This window comes from Dendrobates tinctorius, unplaced genomic scaffold (assembly GCF_039654945.1).
Source record: "Dendrobates tinctorius isolate UK_male_01 unplaced genomic scaffold, ASM3965494v1 ptg000233l, whole genome shotgun sequence".
NCBI lineage: Eukaryota > Metazoa > Chordata > Amphibia > Anura > Dendrobatidae > Dendrobates > Dendrobates tinctorius.
The window spans coordinates 4,067,171-4,087,167 of NW_027361900.1; the positions used below are offsets into that span (position 1 = coordinate 4,067,171).

Here is a 19,997-nt window from a genome sequence, read left to right on the forward strand (position 1 = left end):
GCTGCTACTACAGTAAAGCCCTCGAAATCCAAATCGCCATCTGACACTGCACTTTCTTCGCTGTCCGAACATAAAAGTGCATAAGCCTCCTCTGCACTATAATACTGATGGGCCATTTTATTCATTTTTATTTTTATTTTCCGGAAATAGAAAACTCTGACGTGACCAAATTATTGGGGAGACAATTGAGAAAAGCCTAATTCTTTAGCCTAACCCTAACTTTAGAATAAACCCTAACTTTAGCCTTACATTAACCCTAACTTTAGCCTAACAGTAACCCTAACCCTAATTTTAGCCTAACAGTAACCCAACTTTAGCCTAACAGTAACCATTACTTTAGCCCCTAACCGTAACTAGCATTATATGTAACCTGCCCTATTTGTTTTTCTATTGACAGATGATGGACCTGATTGAGGACTTGTTTTTTGTGAGATGAGAATTGGTATTATTTTCACCTACATAACATTGATTGGTTTCTTTATATTTTACATTTGGGAGGCAGAATGAACAAATAGTTGAACACCACACACTACTGGCTCATCCAACAAGGTTTTCTATTAGACTGTGAACTGTCATTGTCTTGGTAAATAATTAAAGTTCTTTACATAGCTTGCCATTTTTATCGTCAGTTTAAGTAGAAATGTTCAAAAATATAAAACTCAAGGTTATTTTATTAAAAAAATTGTTTTTTATCTTAGCAGAGGACTGCACCAGGAGATCAGAGGGACAGCTGACATCTTCAATTTTTAATTCTGATGATCTTGAGATCCTACAAGATACAACGGAAGTGATTGCTATTACTCCAGATATATCATCATCCATTCACAGCAAAGATCTGTCATCCGATCCTATGAAACAGGTCCCATCTTCTGATTCTTTACTTACTACTAAGGAAAATCAAAGTCACAAAAGAGGCATTAAAAAACAAACTGCTCCTAAAGCAAAGAAGTCATTTTCATGTTCAGAATGTGAGAAATGTTTTAACCGGAAATCAGATTTGGTTAATCACCATGCAACTCACACAGGGGAGAAGCTTTTTTCCTGTTCAGAATGTGGGAAATGTTTTAACCAGAAAGGGAATCTTGATAAACACCAGAGAATCCACACAGGAGAGAAGCCTTTTTCCTGTTCAGAATGTGGAAAATGTTTTAACCGGAAAGAGCATCTTACTAGTCACCAGAGAACTCACACAGGAGAGAAGCCTTTTTCCTGTTCAGAATGTGGCAAATGTTTTAACCGGAAAGAGCATCTTATTAGTCACCAGAGAACTCACACTGCAGAGAGGCCATATTCATGTTCAGATTGTGGGAAATGTTTTAAATTGAAAATAAGTCTTAATATCCATAAAAAAACCCACACAGGGGAGAAGCCTTTTCCCTGTTCAGAATGTGGGAAATGTTTTAACCGGAAATCACAATTGGTTTATCACTATAGAACTCACACAGGGGAGAAGCCTTTTCCCTGTTCAGAATGTGGGAAATGTTTTATCCGGAAATCAGATTTGGTTATTCACCATAGAACTCACACAGGGGAGAAGCCTTTTTCATGTTCAGAATGTGGGAAATGTTTTAAAAGGAAAATAAGTCTTGATAGCCATCAAATAACCCACACAGGGGAGAAGCCTTTTTCCTGTTCAGAATGTGGGAAATGTTTTAACAATAAATCAGCTTGTGTTAAGCACCAGGGAATCCACACAGGAGTAAAACCTTTTTCATGTTCAGAATGTGGGAAATGTTTTAACAATAAATCAAATTGTGTTAATCACCAGAGAATCCACACAGGAGTAAAACCTTTTTCATGTTCAGAATGTGGGAAATGTTATAACAATAAATCAGATTGTGTTAAGCACCAGAGAACTCACACAGCAGAGAAGCCATATTCATGTTCGGAATGTGGGAAATGTTTTAAATGGAAAATAAGTCTTGATAGCCATCAAAGAACTCACACAGGGGAGAAGCCTTTTTCCTGTTCAGAATGTGGGAAATGTTTTAACAATAAATCAGATTATGTTACGCACCAGAGAACTCACACAGCAGAGAAGACTTTTTCCTGTTAATGTGGGAAATATTTTAACCAGAAAGCGCTTCTTGATCGTCATCAGAGCAGTCACACAGAGGAGAAACCTTTTTCATGTTCAGAATGTGGGAAATGTTTTAACAATAAATCAGATTGTGTTAAGCACCAGAGAACTCACACAGCAGAGAAGCCATATTCATGTTCAGAATGTGGGAAATGTTTTAAATGGAAAATAAGTCTTGACAGCCATCAAAGAACTCACACAGGGGAGAAGCCTTTTTCCTGTTCAGAATGTGGGAAATGTTTTAACAATAAATCAAATTGTGTTAAGCACTAGAGAACTCACACAGGAGAGAAGCCTTTTTCCTGTTAATGTGGGAAATATTTTAAACAGAAAGCGCTTCTTGTTAGACATCAGAGCAGTCACACAGAGGGGGCCATAACTTTTATGGAGCAGCATATGGGGCATATTATTCTATGGAGCATCTTATGGGACCTTTATTAACCTTTGTGCAGCATTATATGGGGCGTATTTTGTATGGAGCATCTTAAGAGGCCATCATGAACTGTATGGAGCATTATACGGGGCTCCTGATTCAATATGGATATTCAAAAACATTTAACCTACTGATGTCTCAATTAATTTTACTTTTATTGGTATATATTTTTATTTTTGAAATTTACCAGTAGCTGCTGCATTTTCCACCCTAGGCTTATACGCAAGTCAATAAGTTTTCCCAGTTTTTTGTGGCAAAGTTAGGGGGGTCGACTTATACTCGGGTCGGCTTATACCCAAGTATACAGTATATGGTAATTAGCCGTGCAGACAAATTGTTCTAGACTAAACTCAGTTTTCAGATGGCCCTGTATATACTACTCAGGGAAAACTTACCTGCTCCAAAGATCATTAGCAGCTTCTAACTAATGGCCATGCTGCGGTCTGTCAAGGAATGAGTGCAATATCGTTATAAAGACTAGAGATATGTGCAGTCATAATGTCTGGGAGATCTGTGCCATTATTTAGTATGAATATGGAAATTATCTCTGAAAGGTAAGTGTTCCCTGAGCGGTATATACGGGATTATCACATACTATCTATTCCTGACACTGGAGGGGCTTATAAACTTGCAAAGTATATAGTTTGAAGTCTGGGGTCGGCCAATATGGGGCTAGTTTTCTGACTGTTTCGGATAACATGATACATGATTTTAGGGTTTTCTTCATCTAGTCCCACTTGAATATACTTCAGTATTAAATAATCTCCTGATGGATGAATGAATGAATGAATGAATCCAATGAATATTCATTTCTCTTGAGTAGCGGCACAAGTGACCGCCGGCAGCAGCAGGAAGCCGGTGGCTGACACTGCGCGCTACTGAAGAGGAAGGAATACTCGCTGCTCTCTGTGCGCACAGTCCTGGTGAGTACTCCGGCAGCTGTGCTCTGCTTGTGATCAACGCATGACATCCCTGCCAAGCACTGCTTACAAGCATAAAGCAGTTGCTGAAACCGGAGCAGGACGCAGCGAGGGAGCGCCGGGTAGGTAAGTGTAATTTTTTTTATGTTTTCTGATTTGGGCCAGAATACGGATGGGGCCCTGCATACCAGGATAGGTATGAGGGGGCCAAGTGTATCAGGATGGGGGTGAGGATACCATAGATACCAGGATAGGGGTTATTAAGTACAGAGTTGACCACATTTTTTGCTTTAATTTTGTTCCTAATTTCCTGCTCTAAAACCTAGGTGTGTCTTATAGTCCATACGGAATATTTTTTTTTCCTCAGTGAACTCATTCCTCATGTTTGGCCTCATTAAAATAAAAACACTCATACTCCGCTGGCGTGCCGGCTCCACTTCAGCGGTGTTGAGACTCACTGTCCCGGGGCTTATGTGAGGTTCTCACATCACACGAGCCCTGCACCCAATCAGCGGCAGCTTCACTGTTCCTTCGGACGTATTGAACATGAAGCCAGGGCTGCGGCTGCTCTCTGATGGCCAGATGATGCTTGATTTGTCCGAAGGTGGGGACAGTGACGTCAGCGCTGATTGGGCACAGGGCTCACATGACGTAACAACCTCAAAAGAGCCAAGAACACAAGTGCCAACACCGCTGAAACGGTGCCAGCATGGGAGGTTTGTATAAGTGTTTTAATTCTAACAGGACCAAACATGAGGAATGAGAAGGGGTTGTCCAACTAGTTGTCAACCTTTTTATCAAAAATCCCACACAGGGAAAAGTCATTATTATACCGAGAGTGTGAGAAATGAATTACAGGAAAATCGTATTTCATTGACCTTCAAAAATAAATCAGACGAGGAGAACCTATATATATTATTCACAAATTGTACAAAAACATGATGCACGCGGCGTGCGTTCAAGAATGGAATATTATATATGGGAGTTTTATAGGATAAATTCAAGGTGAGAATATTATATGGGAGTTTTATAGGATAAATTCAAGGTGAGAATATTATATGGGAGTTTTATAGGATAAATTCAAGGTGAGAATATTATATGGGAGTTTTATAGGATAAATTCAAGGTGAGAATATTATATGGGAGTTTTATAGGATAAATTCAAGGTGAGAATATTATATGGGAGTTTTATAGGATAAATTCAAGGTGAGAATATTATATGGGAGATTTATAGAATAAATTCAAGGTGAGAATATTATATGGGAGTTTTATAGAATAAATTCAAGGTGAGAATATTATATGGGAGTTTTATAGAATAAATTCAAGGTGAGAATATTATATGGGAGTTTTATAGGATAAATTCAAGGTGAGAATATTATATGGGAGTTTTATAGAATAAATTCAAGGTGAGAATATTATATGGAAGTTTTATAGAATAAATTCAAGGTGAGAATATTATATGGGAGTTTTATAGAATAAATTCAAGGTGAGAATATTATATGGGAGTTTTATAGAATAAATTCAAGGTGAGAATATTATATGGGAGATTTATAGAATAAATTCAAGGTGAGAATATTATATGGGAGTTTTATAGGATAAATTCAAGGTGAGAATATTATATGGGAGTTTTATAGAATAAATTCAAGGTGAGAATATTATATGGGAGTTTTATAGAATAAATTCAAGGTGAGAATATTATATGGGAGATTTATAGAATAAATTCAAGGTGAGAATATTATATGGGAGTTTTATAGAATAAATTCAAGGTGAGAATATTATATGGGAGTTTTATAGAATAAATTCAAGGTGAGAATATTATATGGGAGATTTATAGAATAAATTCAAGGTGAGAATATTATATGGGAGTTTTATAGAATAAATTCAAGGTGAGAATATTATATGGGAGTTTTATAAGATAAATTCAAGGAGAGAATATTATATGGGAGTTTTATAGGATAAATTCAAGGTGAGAATATTATATGGGAGTTTTATAGGATAAATTCAAGGTGAGAATATTATATGGAAGTTTTATAGAATAAATTCAAGGTGAGAATATTATATGGGAGTTTTATAGAATAAATTCAAGGTGAGAATATTATATGGGAGTTTTATAGAATAAATTCAAGGTGAGAATATTATATGGGAGTTTTATAAGATAAATTCAAGGAGAGAATATTATATGGGAGTTTTATAGGATAAATTCAAGGTGAGAATATTATATGGGAGTTTTATAGGATAAATTCAAGGTGAGAATATTATATGGGAGTTTTATAGAATAAATTCAAGGTGAGAATATTATATGGGAGTTTTATAGAATAAATTCAAGGTGAGAATATTATATGGGAGTTTTATAGAATAAATTCAAGGTGAGAATATTATATGGGAGATTTATAGAATAAATTCAAGGAGAGAATATTATATGGGAGTTTTATAGAATAAATTCAAGGTGAGAATATTATATGGGAGTTTTATAGAATAAATTCAAGGTGAGAATATTATATGGGAGTTTTATAGGATAAACCAAATACCAACAGAAAATAAACGACCCAAAACAAACATTTATCAGTAAAAATAACTCCTCTTTATTAGGTAAAGTATAAAAGAATTGCGCCATTTTCCGATACCCGTCATATCTACATTTTTCATGATCTTGGGTTGGGATAAGGATTATTTTTTGTGTGCCGAGCTGACGTTTTTAATGATACCATTTTGAAGCAGATACAATCTTTTGATCACCCATTATTGCATTTTAATGCAATGTTGCGGCGATCATAAAGACGTAATTCTGGCGTTTTGGATTTTTCTCGTTACGCCGTTTAGCGATCGGGTTAATTCTTTTTTTATATTGATAGATCAAGCGATTCTGAATGCGGTGATACCAAATACAAGTATGTGTATGTTTTTTCTTTGTATTGTTTTGTTTTGAATGGGGCGAAAGGGGGGTGATTCGAACTTTTATATATTTTTAATATATTTTTAAAAACATTTTTTTACTTTTGTCATTGTGAAGACATACAGCATTGTATCTTAATTAGCCAGACGACTATTTTTAGCAAATGAAGAATAATAGAATGTTATCTGTATGTTGGCTTTCAAATTTAAGTGTTGATTTCTGGTTGGTCAAGAAAACAGAGTTTTGTTTGTGTAAGCCGGTATTATTGAGTTTTGTTGTGCCCTTATCCTTGATCACTAGTGATGATTGCTGATATGCTAATTATACATTGTGTTATGGAGCCAGTTTCTTGACTTATAAAGCAAAGAGGGAAAAACTATGCAAATATTTTAAATAATCAAGTAATGCTATAATAATCTCATCTCCATTCTTACCCTTTATGTAAATACTGAATGAGGGACACTTCTTAAGTCTAAAAATAGGTTACATGCCTCTGTATAAAGAGTAAAGAGACAGAGAGAAACAGCCAAAGAGATTCTGTCAAGACATCCATGCATCCCAAAAAGACAAGAGACAGGACAGCAGCCATTTAACATCATGGCTCCATTATGAGGGACACGGACCTGTGATTCTACAGGAAACAACCTAGGGGTTTTCAGCCTTGGTTGGAAGAACACAGATCTGCTCCATTGACCATCGCTGAAACATGGATACGTTTGGAGACAGGTTGTGGACCTCAGATCAACTGCCCTTGTACCTTATGTGGACTCAATAACCTGTCATCTTCCTACACTTGTCATTACCTCCTCTTTGTGTGTGTGCCACAGGTGGGGTAGTGACCCTGGAAGATCTGAAGTCACAGCAGCTATTATCCCGACAGGTCAGTGGAAGGGTGAGAGTCTGTAATGTGCCCCATCTTGGGTATTTTGCTGGGACTGTTCTATGTGTTATTTGCCTGTTTTGTGGTACAATAAAGCATTGTCACACTTTTACCCTCCCCTTGTGTTGTCTGAGTAGCGTTTTGCCCACGTTAAAAGGATAGCAGGAATTCGTCAGGACGATCCCTGTGCCATGCGGTTTTGGCTAGTGGTCCAGACCGCCTGCTGACCCCCCCATGTCTCCACAGGCATGCTTCAATAGTGTCCATGGGAGACTAGAAGCTGTCATAACCCAATCGGCTCTGCTACATAGAGGCGATGACCAGATCTCCTGTATGTAGCAGAGTTGCTCACTTGCTATGAGCACCGACCAATGGGCAGCACTCATAGGATCTGGCAGTGACAAAACCATAGAGGTCTGTTGGAGACCTCTGGCTGTCATGCCAACCCAATGGTGACCCGCGATCATGTGACAGGGTCACCGATGGGTGGAATTTCCGGTCCATCATGTGCCGGAAAAAATGTGGGCTCAGTGCCGGGGCCCACATCAAAGGGAGGGAGTCCGACATCAGCGTACATTTACACCCGATGTCAGAAAGGGGTTAAATGGGATTGTTTTTACAGAGACAGAAGTGGTAATCAATCATGTATGCATACAGATAATTACAGAAATACACAGCTTCTAATGGTAAATAGTATAGAGTTACCACAAGAAAATATAATTTGTGTAAACCAGGTGTAGATAAAAAAATTCAGGCAAATGTCAGATGTAGCGCCATCTAGTGGCCATGTGCAGAAGTGCCATCATAGAGTAACATGTATCCTAAGAGAGTGTCACTATCAAGGTGGGGATGAGATAAGTGCTCCGTATTTATTGAGTGTAAGATAAATCCATACATAGATATATGTAACCGGATTGTAGATCTATCACTGGATATCAGTGTATAAGGGGAATAGATCCTGTGCACTTATAGATGAATAGCTTATATAATGAGAGGACACAGAGCAAAGGGTATAAATAGTGAGAGAATAAAGAGCTGACAGCGCATTACATCCCTGGGATACAGAGAGGAGATATAAAGTGCAGCCAGTGCTATATGGGATATCCCAGGAATACAGCACAGCCCATATAGTGTAAAGGAGGAACCATCCTAACAAGAGATGGAGATTACAGATCCTACAGGCGACATGCCGGGAGTGTACAGAGAAAGATGGCAGATTCACCACTATTCCCTTTTACGGGCGTTTCGCCACGTTAGCTTCCTCAGAGGGTACGGAGAAGTGTTTCCAACACACCAAGGTCCTGCACTAATCCAGGCAAGGGGAGTAACTCTGGGGTAAAGTGGGGGTGTTCCTAAAGGAATTGGGGCTGTTCCCCGGTCACATCTATGGACCACATGATTGAGTCGGCCAATGTCAGCCGATCACATTGGTGGTTATTGTTTATACCGGCCCTTTCCTGTCCAGGGTCATGTTATTGGCGTGACACCTAATAGTGGTGGGGACATACCCCTGATGGCTTATTGGTGTAAACCGAACGACCTGGGGCAAATGCCAATCAGAGGTCACAGGGAGCGAGTATACCCCACGTGGGTACATGCATCTGTGACACCCCCGGGTGGTGTGTCACGTGCGGGATCCAGGAAACAACGTCACATGCCATCCCGGGTAACTCCGCCTCTGGGCACCTCTGATTGGATGGTGTCACCGAGGGGAGTGACTGGAATGACGCTGGATGGACTCGTTGCCATGGAGACCGGATGGGCCCACACCACGTGAGCATTCAGCATCCCCAGTGAAGCAGAAGGATCAGGATGAAAACCTGTTGGTAAGACCAAGATGAATAATGCTGCATAGAGCCATCTGGTAGCGATCAATCAGGTGAAGTGATAGTGAGGGGGTCCGGAAACAAAACAATGCAGGTGAAAAGAGCCAAATGTGACCCCACCAAGTGACCAGTGAGAGTGCAACTGTGCAACGGGTAAGAAAAGAGAATAAAAAGTGATATGGTAAAGATATAAAGAGAGAAGCAGCTTAATAACAGTGATGATAATAAAATCTATGGGAAGTGTTTGTGGTGAAGTGTATACACTCCTAGAAATGTTTCCTCTACAATATAGAGATATAAATGATCAGTATTAGGACGTGTAACAAAGAGGAATCTGTTATTTTATGGAGAAAATGTAACGAGCGATAAATGACGGGAATAATGCCGACAAAAGGTGATTGGATCCTCCACCGTATCGTGTTGGGGACAAAGTCTAGCTCTCCTCCAAATTCATCCGGTTGAAACTGCCCTCCTACAAGTTGGGACCACGCTACATCAGTCCGTTTGAAATTCTTGGACGTATCAACGAAGTCGCCTACAAATTGAGGTTGCCTGCTTCGCTCCGGGTCCCGAACACCTTTCACGTCTCCCTCCTGAAACCTGTGGCACTGAATCGTTTCCATTCCTTGCCTGATCCTGGTCCTCAGCCGGTGGGTGCCGATGATGTCTTTGAAGTGCAGGACATTCTCGCTATGAAGAGGGTTAGAGGTAGGACATTCTTTCTTGTTGATTGGAAGGGCTTTGGTCCTGAGGAGAGATCCTGGGAGCCTCGGGAGAATATCAATGCTCCCCGTATCCGCAAGAGATTTCTTGCTAATCTCCGGGAGGGCGGCTTAGGGGAGGGGGTACTGTTACACCGCTCCATCATACCCGGCCTCCGCTCCCATGCCGCAGCCGGCCTCCAATCCCATGCCGCAGCCTCTCTCCTCCCGACGGCCACGGCGGTCACTTCTGACGGGCGCGCGGCCGACACCATCTCTGTATGCAATGCGCATGCGCCATAGGCCACGGCCGCGCCTCCCTTCTGCTTCTTGTGCTCCTGCTGTGCCCTGACCCGGATGCACCTTCGGACCAATGGCAGACCAGACGGGGCCATATAAGGCTGCTTCCTCCTGAGGGAGGCGCCTGATCGTTGTGTTACCTTGCACACTGGGCCCTGCTTCCTCCTGTGCTCTCTGCATCCTCTCAGTTCCGTCCCCGATGTTTCCTGCAGCAGCCTCGCAGCTCTGTCTCTCGTGTTCCCTGCATTATACTCCAGTCCTGCTCCTGTGTTCCAGTTCCATCCTACTCCAGTCCTGCTCCAGCGTTCCTGTTCCATCCCACTCCAGTCCTGTTCCAGCGTTCCTGTTCCTTCCTACTCCAGTCCTGCTCCTGTGTTCCAGTTCCATCCTACTCCAGTCCTGTTCCTGTGTTCCTGTTCCATCCTACTCCAGTCCTGTTCCTGTGTTCCAGTCCCATCCTACTCCAGTCCTGCACCAGCGTTCCTGTAACATCCTACTCCAGTCCTGCCTCCGGTGTTCCTGCTCCATCCAACTATCCATAATCCTACAGTCCTACTTCAGTCCTGTCTCCTGTGTTCCGCTCCAGATATCTCTCCATATTCCAGCCTTATAGCCTACGCTTCAGTCCCGCACTCCTACTCCAGTCCATTCTGAGCCGCCCCTCTCGGTACCGGCTACCGTGGCACTTGAACCCCTGGGCCTGCTCCTAACGGTCCCTGTATAGGGGTCGGTTCAACCTGGCAGCTCGCCTGGGACCCCTCGGTGCCACGGTCCAGAGGGTCCACTCCTGGAGATTCCGGCTCCTGACCATCCACGCTAACATATGTACTGAATATCACTTAGTCATTGTGCGACCAAATATATGTGTGTTAGTAGATCTGAATCACTAACAAGTTTGGTATGTATGTACCTGGTCTTTTGTTAATTTGTGCATTCTAAAATGTTCCATTTCTGTTGTTCTTCAGCTTCCTGTCCACTGGCCTGTCTTATGCCGCCCTCCACCATGACTTTCTCATTGGAAGATCTACCATTTCTGGCATAGTCAGGTCGACATGTAGTCAAATATGGTCAAGACTACATCAACTCGTCATGCCCTAGCCCAGGATGGAAGACTGGTTGAGGATATCAAGGGACTTTGAGGAGGAATGCCAGTTTCCTAATTTTATTGGGGCCCTTGATGGCAAACATATCCGGGTGCGTAAGCCGCCGAACTCTGGCTCCCAATTCTTCAATTATAAACAATACTTTTCTGTTGTATTGTTGGCTCTGGCTGACCCTCAATACAAGTTTATAATTGTCGACATTGGGGCCTATGGAAAGACGGGAGACTCTAGAGTCTTCAATACTTCCATTATGGGTCGGCGGCTACGCACCAACCAGTTGGATCTACCACCAGTATGCCAGCTACCAGGCTCCACTCAAGAATCAGTCCCTTTTGTCCTTGTGGCAGATGAGGCGTTTCAGTTAAGGCGCAATGTCATGAGGCCATATCCCCGGCGCAACCTGGACCACGGCGCAGAATTTTTAACTTGCGCCTATCACGTGCTTGGTGACTGGTGGAGTGTTCCTTTGGGATTCTTTGTGCCAAATGGCGGGTACTCCAGTCTGCCATTCAGCTGAGTGAACAAAATGTTAATGAAGTAGTTAAAGCCTGTGTCATTCTTCATAACTTCACCAGGATACATGATTGTTCCTCCTCTGCTGGGGTTGTGCGTGGGTCGGACAATGTGCGTAGGGCGAGACCACATATCACCCCTCAACGTAGACCGCTCTCTGGGCTCAAAGTGTGTGAAATTTTCACAAATTACTTTATGTCACCTGAGGGGGAATCTTCTTGGCAAGAGCATGCTGTATCTATGTTATAATTTTTTGGTTTATGTCTGTCTAAATATATATATTTAAACCCCTTATGATTCTATGACTGTTTAATTGCATTGGTAAGCGTATGTTAGTATGCTGACACCTTTTTTTAGAATTGAGACAGAGACGTAAAATGTAGTAGACAAATGTTTACTTTTGCCTTTTTTTTTAATTTTTTTAAAGGAAAACATTATTGCCATATGATAAATGTGGCAATGGGCCAAATTGGCCTTTGTGCAGATGTGAAAATTGGGTACAAATAACATTTTCTGACATATAAAACAACCACAAAACCATTAGGCAATACCAAAATGGCAACATTATAAATTTTGGTAGGTTGGGGGAGGAGAAAGCGGAAGACCAGCCTGTGTTTGCTGCTGGCTACTTTGCCCAACTTGGCCATCGCCCTGTGTGGGGGCATACTGTTGCCCATGATGTGGGTAGTGTACTGCCTCCTCGGATTGTGGTTGGTACTGGCCAGAGTGATACTGGAGAGGGGCCTCTTGTTGGGGCTGGTAGGCCCATGTCTCATACCCACCAAAATAGCCATGTCATACCCAACCAGGTTGGGACCAGCCTCCAACACCAGGTGGGAACAAGTGGCCATATTGGTGAGGTTGGCTAGAGCCAGACATATGTGACTGCTGTTGGAAAGGTTGGGTAGGGGGAGGAAGGGGGTGAGGTGTAGGCGCACGTATTTGAGGATCATCAGAGCCTGCTTGAACAAGCATGTGCGTGGAGTGTCAAAGGCGCATCAGATTTCTGGGTGAAAGCTGCCACCTCTCCAGATATTCAAATAACTCATATGGGGTGTGTGCTTGCATCAAGCAGGATCTGAAAACATCCTCAAATACATAGCCTCACCTCACGAAAAAAGGCACGAAGATAAAGGGCCAGGCTGCATGAGTATGCCTCCTCGCCATCATCATTATTGACTCTAGCCAGATAGTTCAGTACCCCTGTGTCAACATTGGTACGGGTATCTTGGGCAGGGATATGGTGCCTTCTTCCTCGCCGGGATGGTCCAGCAGGCTGTGGGGAGCCCCGGATCTGGGCAGTTGGGCTGCTGCTGATGTTGCCCTGCTCCTCCTGTATGGCTGATGGTGCAGCAGCAGACGGTCCTGCTTGTGGATGTGGTCCTGGTGGTGGGGTTTGTGGTGCAGGCACTGGGTTTTCCTGAGAGGAATCTTCACCCATGCTTCTTGGAGGGGGAGAAGATGGGCCAACCACCTCATCCCCTACAGACCGAGGATCTATGATGGGCTTGGTATCTGAGCCAGCTCCTCTCTCCGTAAGGTTGGACTGAGTTCTGTTATGAAATAGAACAGAGCCAAAAATAAATCAATTTTTTTGGCCCTGTAAAGTATCTGTGTAATGTGGTGTGAGGTATCTACTTACGGTCTCAGATCCAGAATAGGGGCGAGGAAGGAGAGGCGGTCATAATAGATGTATTTCCTCTTTATGTGGCCCGCATCACCACTCCTGTACCGCTGCTGACGTTCCCGGCTGTATTGGTCGCGGATACTGCGCCAGCGTCTCATCACATCTTCCACTGCAATGTGACGGGAAATATTCTCAATTTCACATATTTGCTAGGTCAAATTTGCTACCAGTAGCCTAGGCATGTGGCCTTCTAGGGTGTGCTTTCTACCCAGGGTGGCATATATAATTGGGGCATCCAGGCCAGATACACAGGGTCACAATAGTTCAGGTATCAAGTAATTACACTTAATAACTTGGTTGGCTAGGAGGATGAGGAGCTTGTGGTCTGGGCCAAATTATGGCAGTGTAAAACCATGGGTCACATAAAAATTTACCCGCCTCATGAGGCAAAAGTCCAAGCACAGGAGGGGGGGGCCTGATTCTAAATGCCTTTTTTGATGTGAGGTAATTTTAAACAGTTTTTGGGTTGTACTTACTAAGTTGCTGCTGCTCCTCACGTGGCCGATCACCAAAATCGTGGAACATCTGGCGACATATGCGCCTCCATGATGCCTCCTTTCTTGCCCGGTTGGCATAATGGGCATCACATTGGTCCCAGATTTCTGGCTGCTCCTGCACTAATACAATAAGAATCTCCACATTGAGGAAATATGGCGCCATGATGCTGCAGGACTCCGTGGAGGAGTACTTCCTGGATGTCTGGAGTGCTTTTTGAGCTAATTAGCATGTCTAAGCTTCCTGATGATGGATTGGCCCATTTCCTGTCACCTGCCAAAAGACCTGCATATTTCTCGCAAGTCACACGTGTGGTCCGTGTGTAATCCGTATTTTTTGCGCACCCATAGACTTGCATTGGCGTACTACGGGCGAAGTACGCTGACATTCGCAGCATGCTGCGATTGGCACGGACCGTAGAATACGGACGAGAATTATACAGCTGTTGGGAGCTGCCATAGAGAATCATTGGTCCGTGTGTAATGCGCGCTTTTAACGCCTCTCACTCGTCCGTATTCCTCTCTAGTGACCCCGGCCTTACTCACGTCCTCTGCAGGAGCATCATGAGCATGTCAGACAGCTGGAATGGGAAAAACATTACCCAGCAATCCCTTTATGACATTTTGAAGACTTCCATCATTGAACAATGTCCTAGCACCAAGAAACATAAAAGAGAAGGAAGATTTGCTAAAAATCGCCTGTCTACAGAATAAAATCATTACATGTGATCTGAAAACTTGCCTCTGTTGTGACTCGATCTGCCATGGTCTCTCTGAATTCACCCTTATTTCTACTGGTGAAATTTTCCCGATCAAAACTCCCATGTCATGTTCCACCAGTTATGTTACATACATGATTATATGCTCATACCAGAAATTATATGTGGGAAGGACGACCCAACCCCTCCACAAAAGGCTGAACTCACACCGTTCCAATACTCCATAGGGTTTTCTCCAACATGGGCTTTCGCGTCACTGCACCATCAAACACAAGAAAGATTTCACACAACCGAAAATATTCCCCACAGAGGAGATTCCCCCACAGGGTCAGAATCGCATTGGACAACTACATCGGGAAGAAATCTTCTGAATTTATAAACTAAACCCCCTTACTCCAAATGGCCTCAGTGAGATTACAGATGTTACAGAGCCTCCTGCTGCACCAGCCTGGGATAAGTCAGATCATCGCCGGATCACCGAACTCCTCCTGTGACCCGGCTCCACCAGCGCTGCCGATCCCCCCCCCGGGTTTACTGAATTCGGACTGTGGGACAGACCCCCATTTGACGCATTAACTTTTACCCTATTTTCCTTCTGAAAATTTGGGGTGCGTCTTATGGTCCGGTGCGGCTTATAGTCCAAAAGATACAGTATATTTTTATTCTTTCTTTTAGGTGACCTCACTTCATTCATAGGCACTTTATAATATAATTATTGTATGTAAGTGTGTTTTGTTTTTCATGAACTGCAAATTTATCTTTGTGTGACGGACTTTCTCATGAACTTTGACATTTTGTGCTTTGTTGGCGTTTTTTATTCCAAAGACATACTGATAGGGAATTTAGATTGTGAGCCCCATCGGGGACAGCGATGATAATGTGTGCAAACTGTAAAGCGCTGCGGAATATGTTAGCGCTATATAAATAAAAAGATTATTATTATTATTATTATTATTATTATTATAAAGACTGCATATAAAACGTTCCAGGCTTGCCATGTTTATCCGCTCTCAGGTTTTGCCCTGAGGAAGACGTCCTGCGTGACTGTGAAACGCGTTGACTTTGAAAACCTATTGGAATAAACGTGTTTAAGGAAAATCTCCATCTCCGATCGTCTCCATCAGCAGCGCAGGTACAGACACATTATACCCGGATGAGCTCTTCTGCTCGGTCTTTGGCCCTGGGTCCTGCAGCAGCTGATTTATGCATTGAGCATGGTGTAAAGGCGCCACCCCATCAGGTGAGTGTAATACTCCCCTACTCTCATTATATCTGGTTATCAGGTAAGACCCTATTTTTCGCTTGTTTGTTCCTCAGTATCTCGACTACAAGAAATCTCTGTAACACTTTCAGGTTACTTGGTTAAAACCAATGAAGGGACTGCTGGGACCGTAACGGGGTCCATCTGAGACCCCAATGCAGAAGCCAAATGTCCTGAGAACTGGACCTGCTGGACCACAAATTGTCATTTCTCCAGGTTACCAAATAAATAGTTGTCATGTAGAACCTGGAGACCCTGTCTGACATGCTCAGCATGCTCCTCCAGAGGACGGGAGTAACTCACTATATCATCCAGGAAAATTACCACAAATCTACCAATTAGTGAGAAAAAATATAATTACTGACATTGTCACAGACTGCCGGAGCATTGATTACCCGAATGGCGGCATCAGGTTGGGTTTTCTTACAACGAATATCCGATTTATGTTGGGACCCCCTGTCCCTGACAGCCGGTGTCGTTTCCCCTACAGAGGCTAATCCACAAGGGCACTGAGGTGTGAAACTCAGGCGAGTTTCTCCCAAGTGTGACCCCGACCTCAGCCGGACTCTGGAAGGGGGAAATAACCGAGATTTGGGCATTTTAGCTCCTGGTGTGGAGTCGATAGCACAATCATATGCCGCCATATAGTAGACGGCTGGTAACCGGTGATAATTCCCTCCTGTGTGGGGTCTATTTGTCTCCAGAGAAATCACACGTTACATTCCACACATAACACTGTGTAGAGAAGGCGGCGCGGGGTAATTGTGCCAGTAGTGAGGGGAAATAATGGTGGGAATGTCACTGACTGAGGAGAAGACTCCTTGGAGCATCTTCACTCCGGAGATCATGTGACCCCTGACTCCTCCCCTCCTGTGACCTCATCACAGGTCCTGTGCACAGAGCAGCCATATATGTGGAGTGCGGCTCTGCAGGTTAGTGATGGGCAGTCCGGCTCTTCTGGCTCCTTTCCCCACTTTTCTCCGTCCTGTCCCTTCACAATAAAGCCTGGGCCTCATTATACAGCTGTACAGGGGTCTAGTGAAGGCTTTTTAGCCCTTTCCTCAGACTGTAGCTCCTGGGCTCAGGCCCTCACTCCTGTCCCTTCACTATAAAGCCTGGGCCTCATTATACAGCTGTACAGGGGTCTAGTGAAGGCTTTTTAGCCCTTTCCTCAGACTGTAGCTCCTGGGAACAGGCCCTCACTCCTGTCCCTTCACTATAAAGCCTGGGCCTCATTATACAGCTGTACAGGGGTCTAGTGAAGGCTTTTTAGCCCTTTCCTCAAACTGTAGCTCCTGGGCACAAGCCCTCACTCCTGTCCCTTCTCTATAAAGCCTGGGCCTCATTATACAGCTGTACAGGGGTCTAGTGAAGGCTTTTTAGCCCTTTCCTCAGACTGTAGCTCCTGGGAACAGACCCTCACTCCTGTCCCTTCACTATAAAGCCTGGGCCTCATTATACAGCTGTACAGGGGTCTAGTGAAGGCTTTTTAGCCCTTTCCTCAGACTGTAGCTCCTGAGAACAGGCCCTCACTCCTGTCCCTTCACTATAAAGCCTGGGCCTCATTATACAACTGTACAGGGGTCTAGTGAAGGCTTTTTAGCCCTTTCCTCAGACTGTAGCTCCTGGTCACCATGTGATCTCACCATAACCCTAACAAGCTAATTAAGGTGTGAAATCTTGGTCAAAATTATCTCAGTGCACACATCTCCAAGGGAGCCCAAAGTTTTGCATTGCCCCTTTTTCCTTTTTGCAATTATGAAATTGTAAAAAAGTCTATATATATTTTTTTTATTATTATTTTTGCCTAAAATACAAAGGTCGTGTCATCTTCGAGGTTCATCCCGCTGGTGCTCAATATTTAATAGGGTCTTAATATTAAACTTAATGAAAAGTTTGGTGAATTTCTTTGAGCTGTTTTTGTGGCGCCCCCAGGAGTATGGTTGCCACAGTGGCTTTGCCTTCCTCCAGGGGAGGGTAATGCCAGGCTTGGAGGCAATGATGGGTCTCTCTCACAGTCAATCCATACATGCAACACAGTTCCACTCCAGGCCAGCAGGGAGAACTCTGAACTAGGATGAAGGGGAGGGGAGCTCCCTGAGGGCCGAGAAGGAGTAGTCAGTTAGTCTGCGGAGGGTGAAGTGTGCAGACGTGGAGAACGAAGCTGAGAGGTTGAGCTGCAGAAGGCGAGCTCCCTCAGCTTGAGAGCGCACGAACTGGAGCCTGGTCTCCACGGTGGTACGGATACTAACGATCCTGCCACAGATACCAGAGGAGTAGGAGGCTGTAAATGCCCTTCTCCCAGCAAAGTCTTGGGACACAACAGCAATTGAATAGATAGCCAGGACTCAAGAGAGGAGTTCCCGAGAGTGGCTACAGCTGTCTGTCATACAAGTGTAGTTCTAGAAACATCTGAAGAGAGGCATTTCAGACTAACTAAGTACTGGAGTGCTTCACACCACAAAGCGCTAGGGAAGGAGACTGCACAGCCCGTCTGGGAGGGAGAATCCTGAGTTGCATTCCAGGCTATCCTGCTCCAATACCATCTGTAATCAGGACCCTGGACTTCATATACCAAGTAAAGGTACAGAAACTGCAACCGCTGTGTCTTGTCTGTTCCCTACGCTTCCAGCACTGCTACATCCCCGTGCCGGGTACATCTACACTACCTGTGGGGAGCTTTTACATCTTTGCTGCACCCTACCATCAGTCCCAGCGGATCTGTATGCAACGTTGGCCTAACACCATACTTGCCAAACACCACGGGTGGCGTCATGAACTATTCTACCCTAAACTACATCTACCCATTGCTTGGGCGCCCAGGGCCACGGACCGGGTCACCTCTGCTGTGACACATCCCCCTGACACCGGCCCGGTAACGAGTACCCCACAGCCCTGTGAGGGCGACCCAATTTGGCATCACGAACAGGATTATGGAGCCCGGAATCCCCGGGTCCTGTGTGCCATAGACTGTGATTGTGAACTGTGTGAATTTTGGCGCCAGTTGCCGCCATTGCCGCGCTGCTTGGCGCGCGCGGGAAGAAAGAGGGGCGGCCTTCATGGGCGGAGCATGCCGCAGAGTACGAAGAAGAGAAGTGCCACGCGGGAAGAGAGGACAGGGCGCGAGAGGGGGAAGAGCTGAGGCCTACAGCCCGGAGTGTCGGGCCTGTGAAGCGGCCGCCGGTGAGCTCACCCTAATCCCCCGGCCTAGCTAACGTTAACTCTGGGGGAAAGAAGATGTCTGGCGATAACGCCGATGGAGCGGGGGCGCTCCCGCTAACCCCGCAGCGGTCTCCATCATGCCGCTGTCTATGCCCTACATACCGGGAGCGGCCTGGCTACCGCAGTACTCGGGTGAGTCACATACCCTGAGTGAATTTAAAGAAAGGCTGTGCAGCTTGTTTAAAGTTTACCTTCTGTCTGGACAGTTAATGGGTGCAGCACTGAGGGAGGTGAAAGCCTGGCAAGCCACCGATAAAGAGACTGTTGCATTGGTCCTGGCCAAGCTGAGATGCACCTTTGACACCCGCACTGCAGCTGAAATCAAGATGCGGTTCTTTGGCTGTAAACAGAGGGCACAAGACAGTATCCGGGATTATGCTCTCAACCTGCAGGAGGCGCTGCGAGCAGTTAAGCAAGTTGATCCTGACAGTGTAAAAGAAGAAGATAAACTGTTGAAGGAGCAGTTCATTGAAGGACTACTGTCTAGTACCCACAGGGGGCAGCTGCGCATCCTGACCATGCAAACCCCTGATCTGAACTTTGCTGATTTTAAGGATAAAGCTATACGGGTACTGCAGGAACCCACTGACAGCCGTCCAGTGCCCCAGAGGCGCCTAGCGATCACCTACCTTCAGGAAACCACGCCTTTTCCTTACATCCCTGTGGAGGCTGATGCCCAGACTCTGGATAAAGACCCAACAGAGGAGCTGCGTCTACAGGTCCAGGAGCTGACCAAAGGAATGGCTGCACTTACCAGAACCGTACAGTCCCTGCAGGAGTCCTCCAAAGAAAAGGTCCAGCTTGCTTCCAGTCCAGAGGATGTTCCGTGGCTCTGGAAGAGAAGAACCCGGCAACTTTGAGGAAGGAACAATGATCGCTATGACCAGAATGGACGTCCCATCTGTCGTCGCTGTTACAAGGCAGGTCATCTTGCAAGGTACTGTCCTTTAAACGAGCAACCCCTGG

The 19,997-nt window shown here is 44.5% G+C and overlaps 1 protein-coding gene across 1 annotated transcript in view; it reads left to right on the forward strand.

Moving 5' to 3' along the window:
* Positions 1-643: 643 nt before the first annotated feature.
* The window catches only part of LOC141060277 (uncharacterized), a 43,639-nt gene continuing 24,285 nt past the window's right edge, over positions 644-19,997 (forward strand). Inside the window, 1 exon segment of the mRNA XM_073556495.1 lies at positions 644-2,332. Within this exon segment, the coding sequence (XP_073412596.1) occupies positions 851-2,332 (1,482 nt within the window). The 5' untranslated portion in view covers positions 644-850.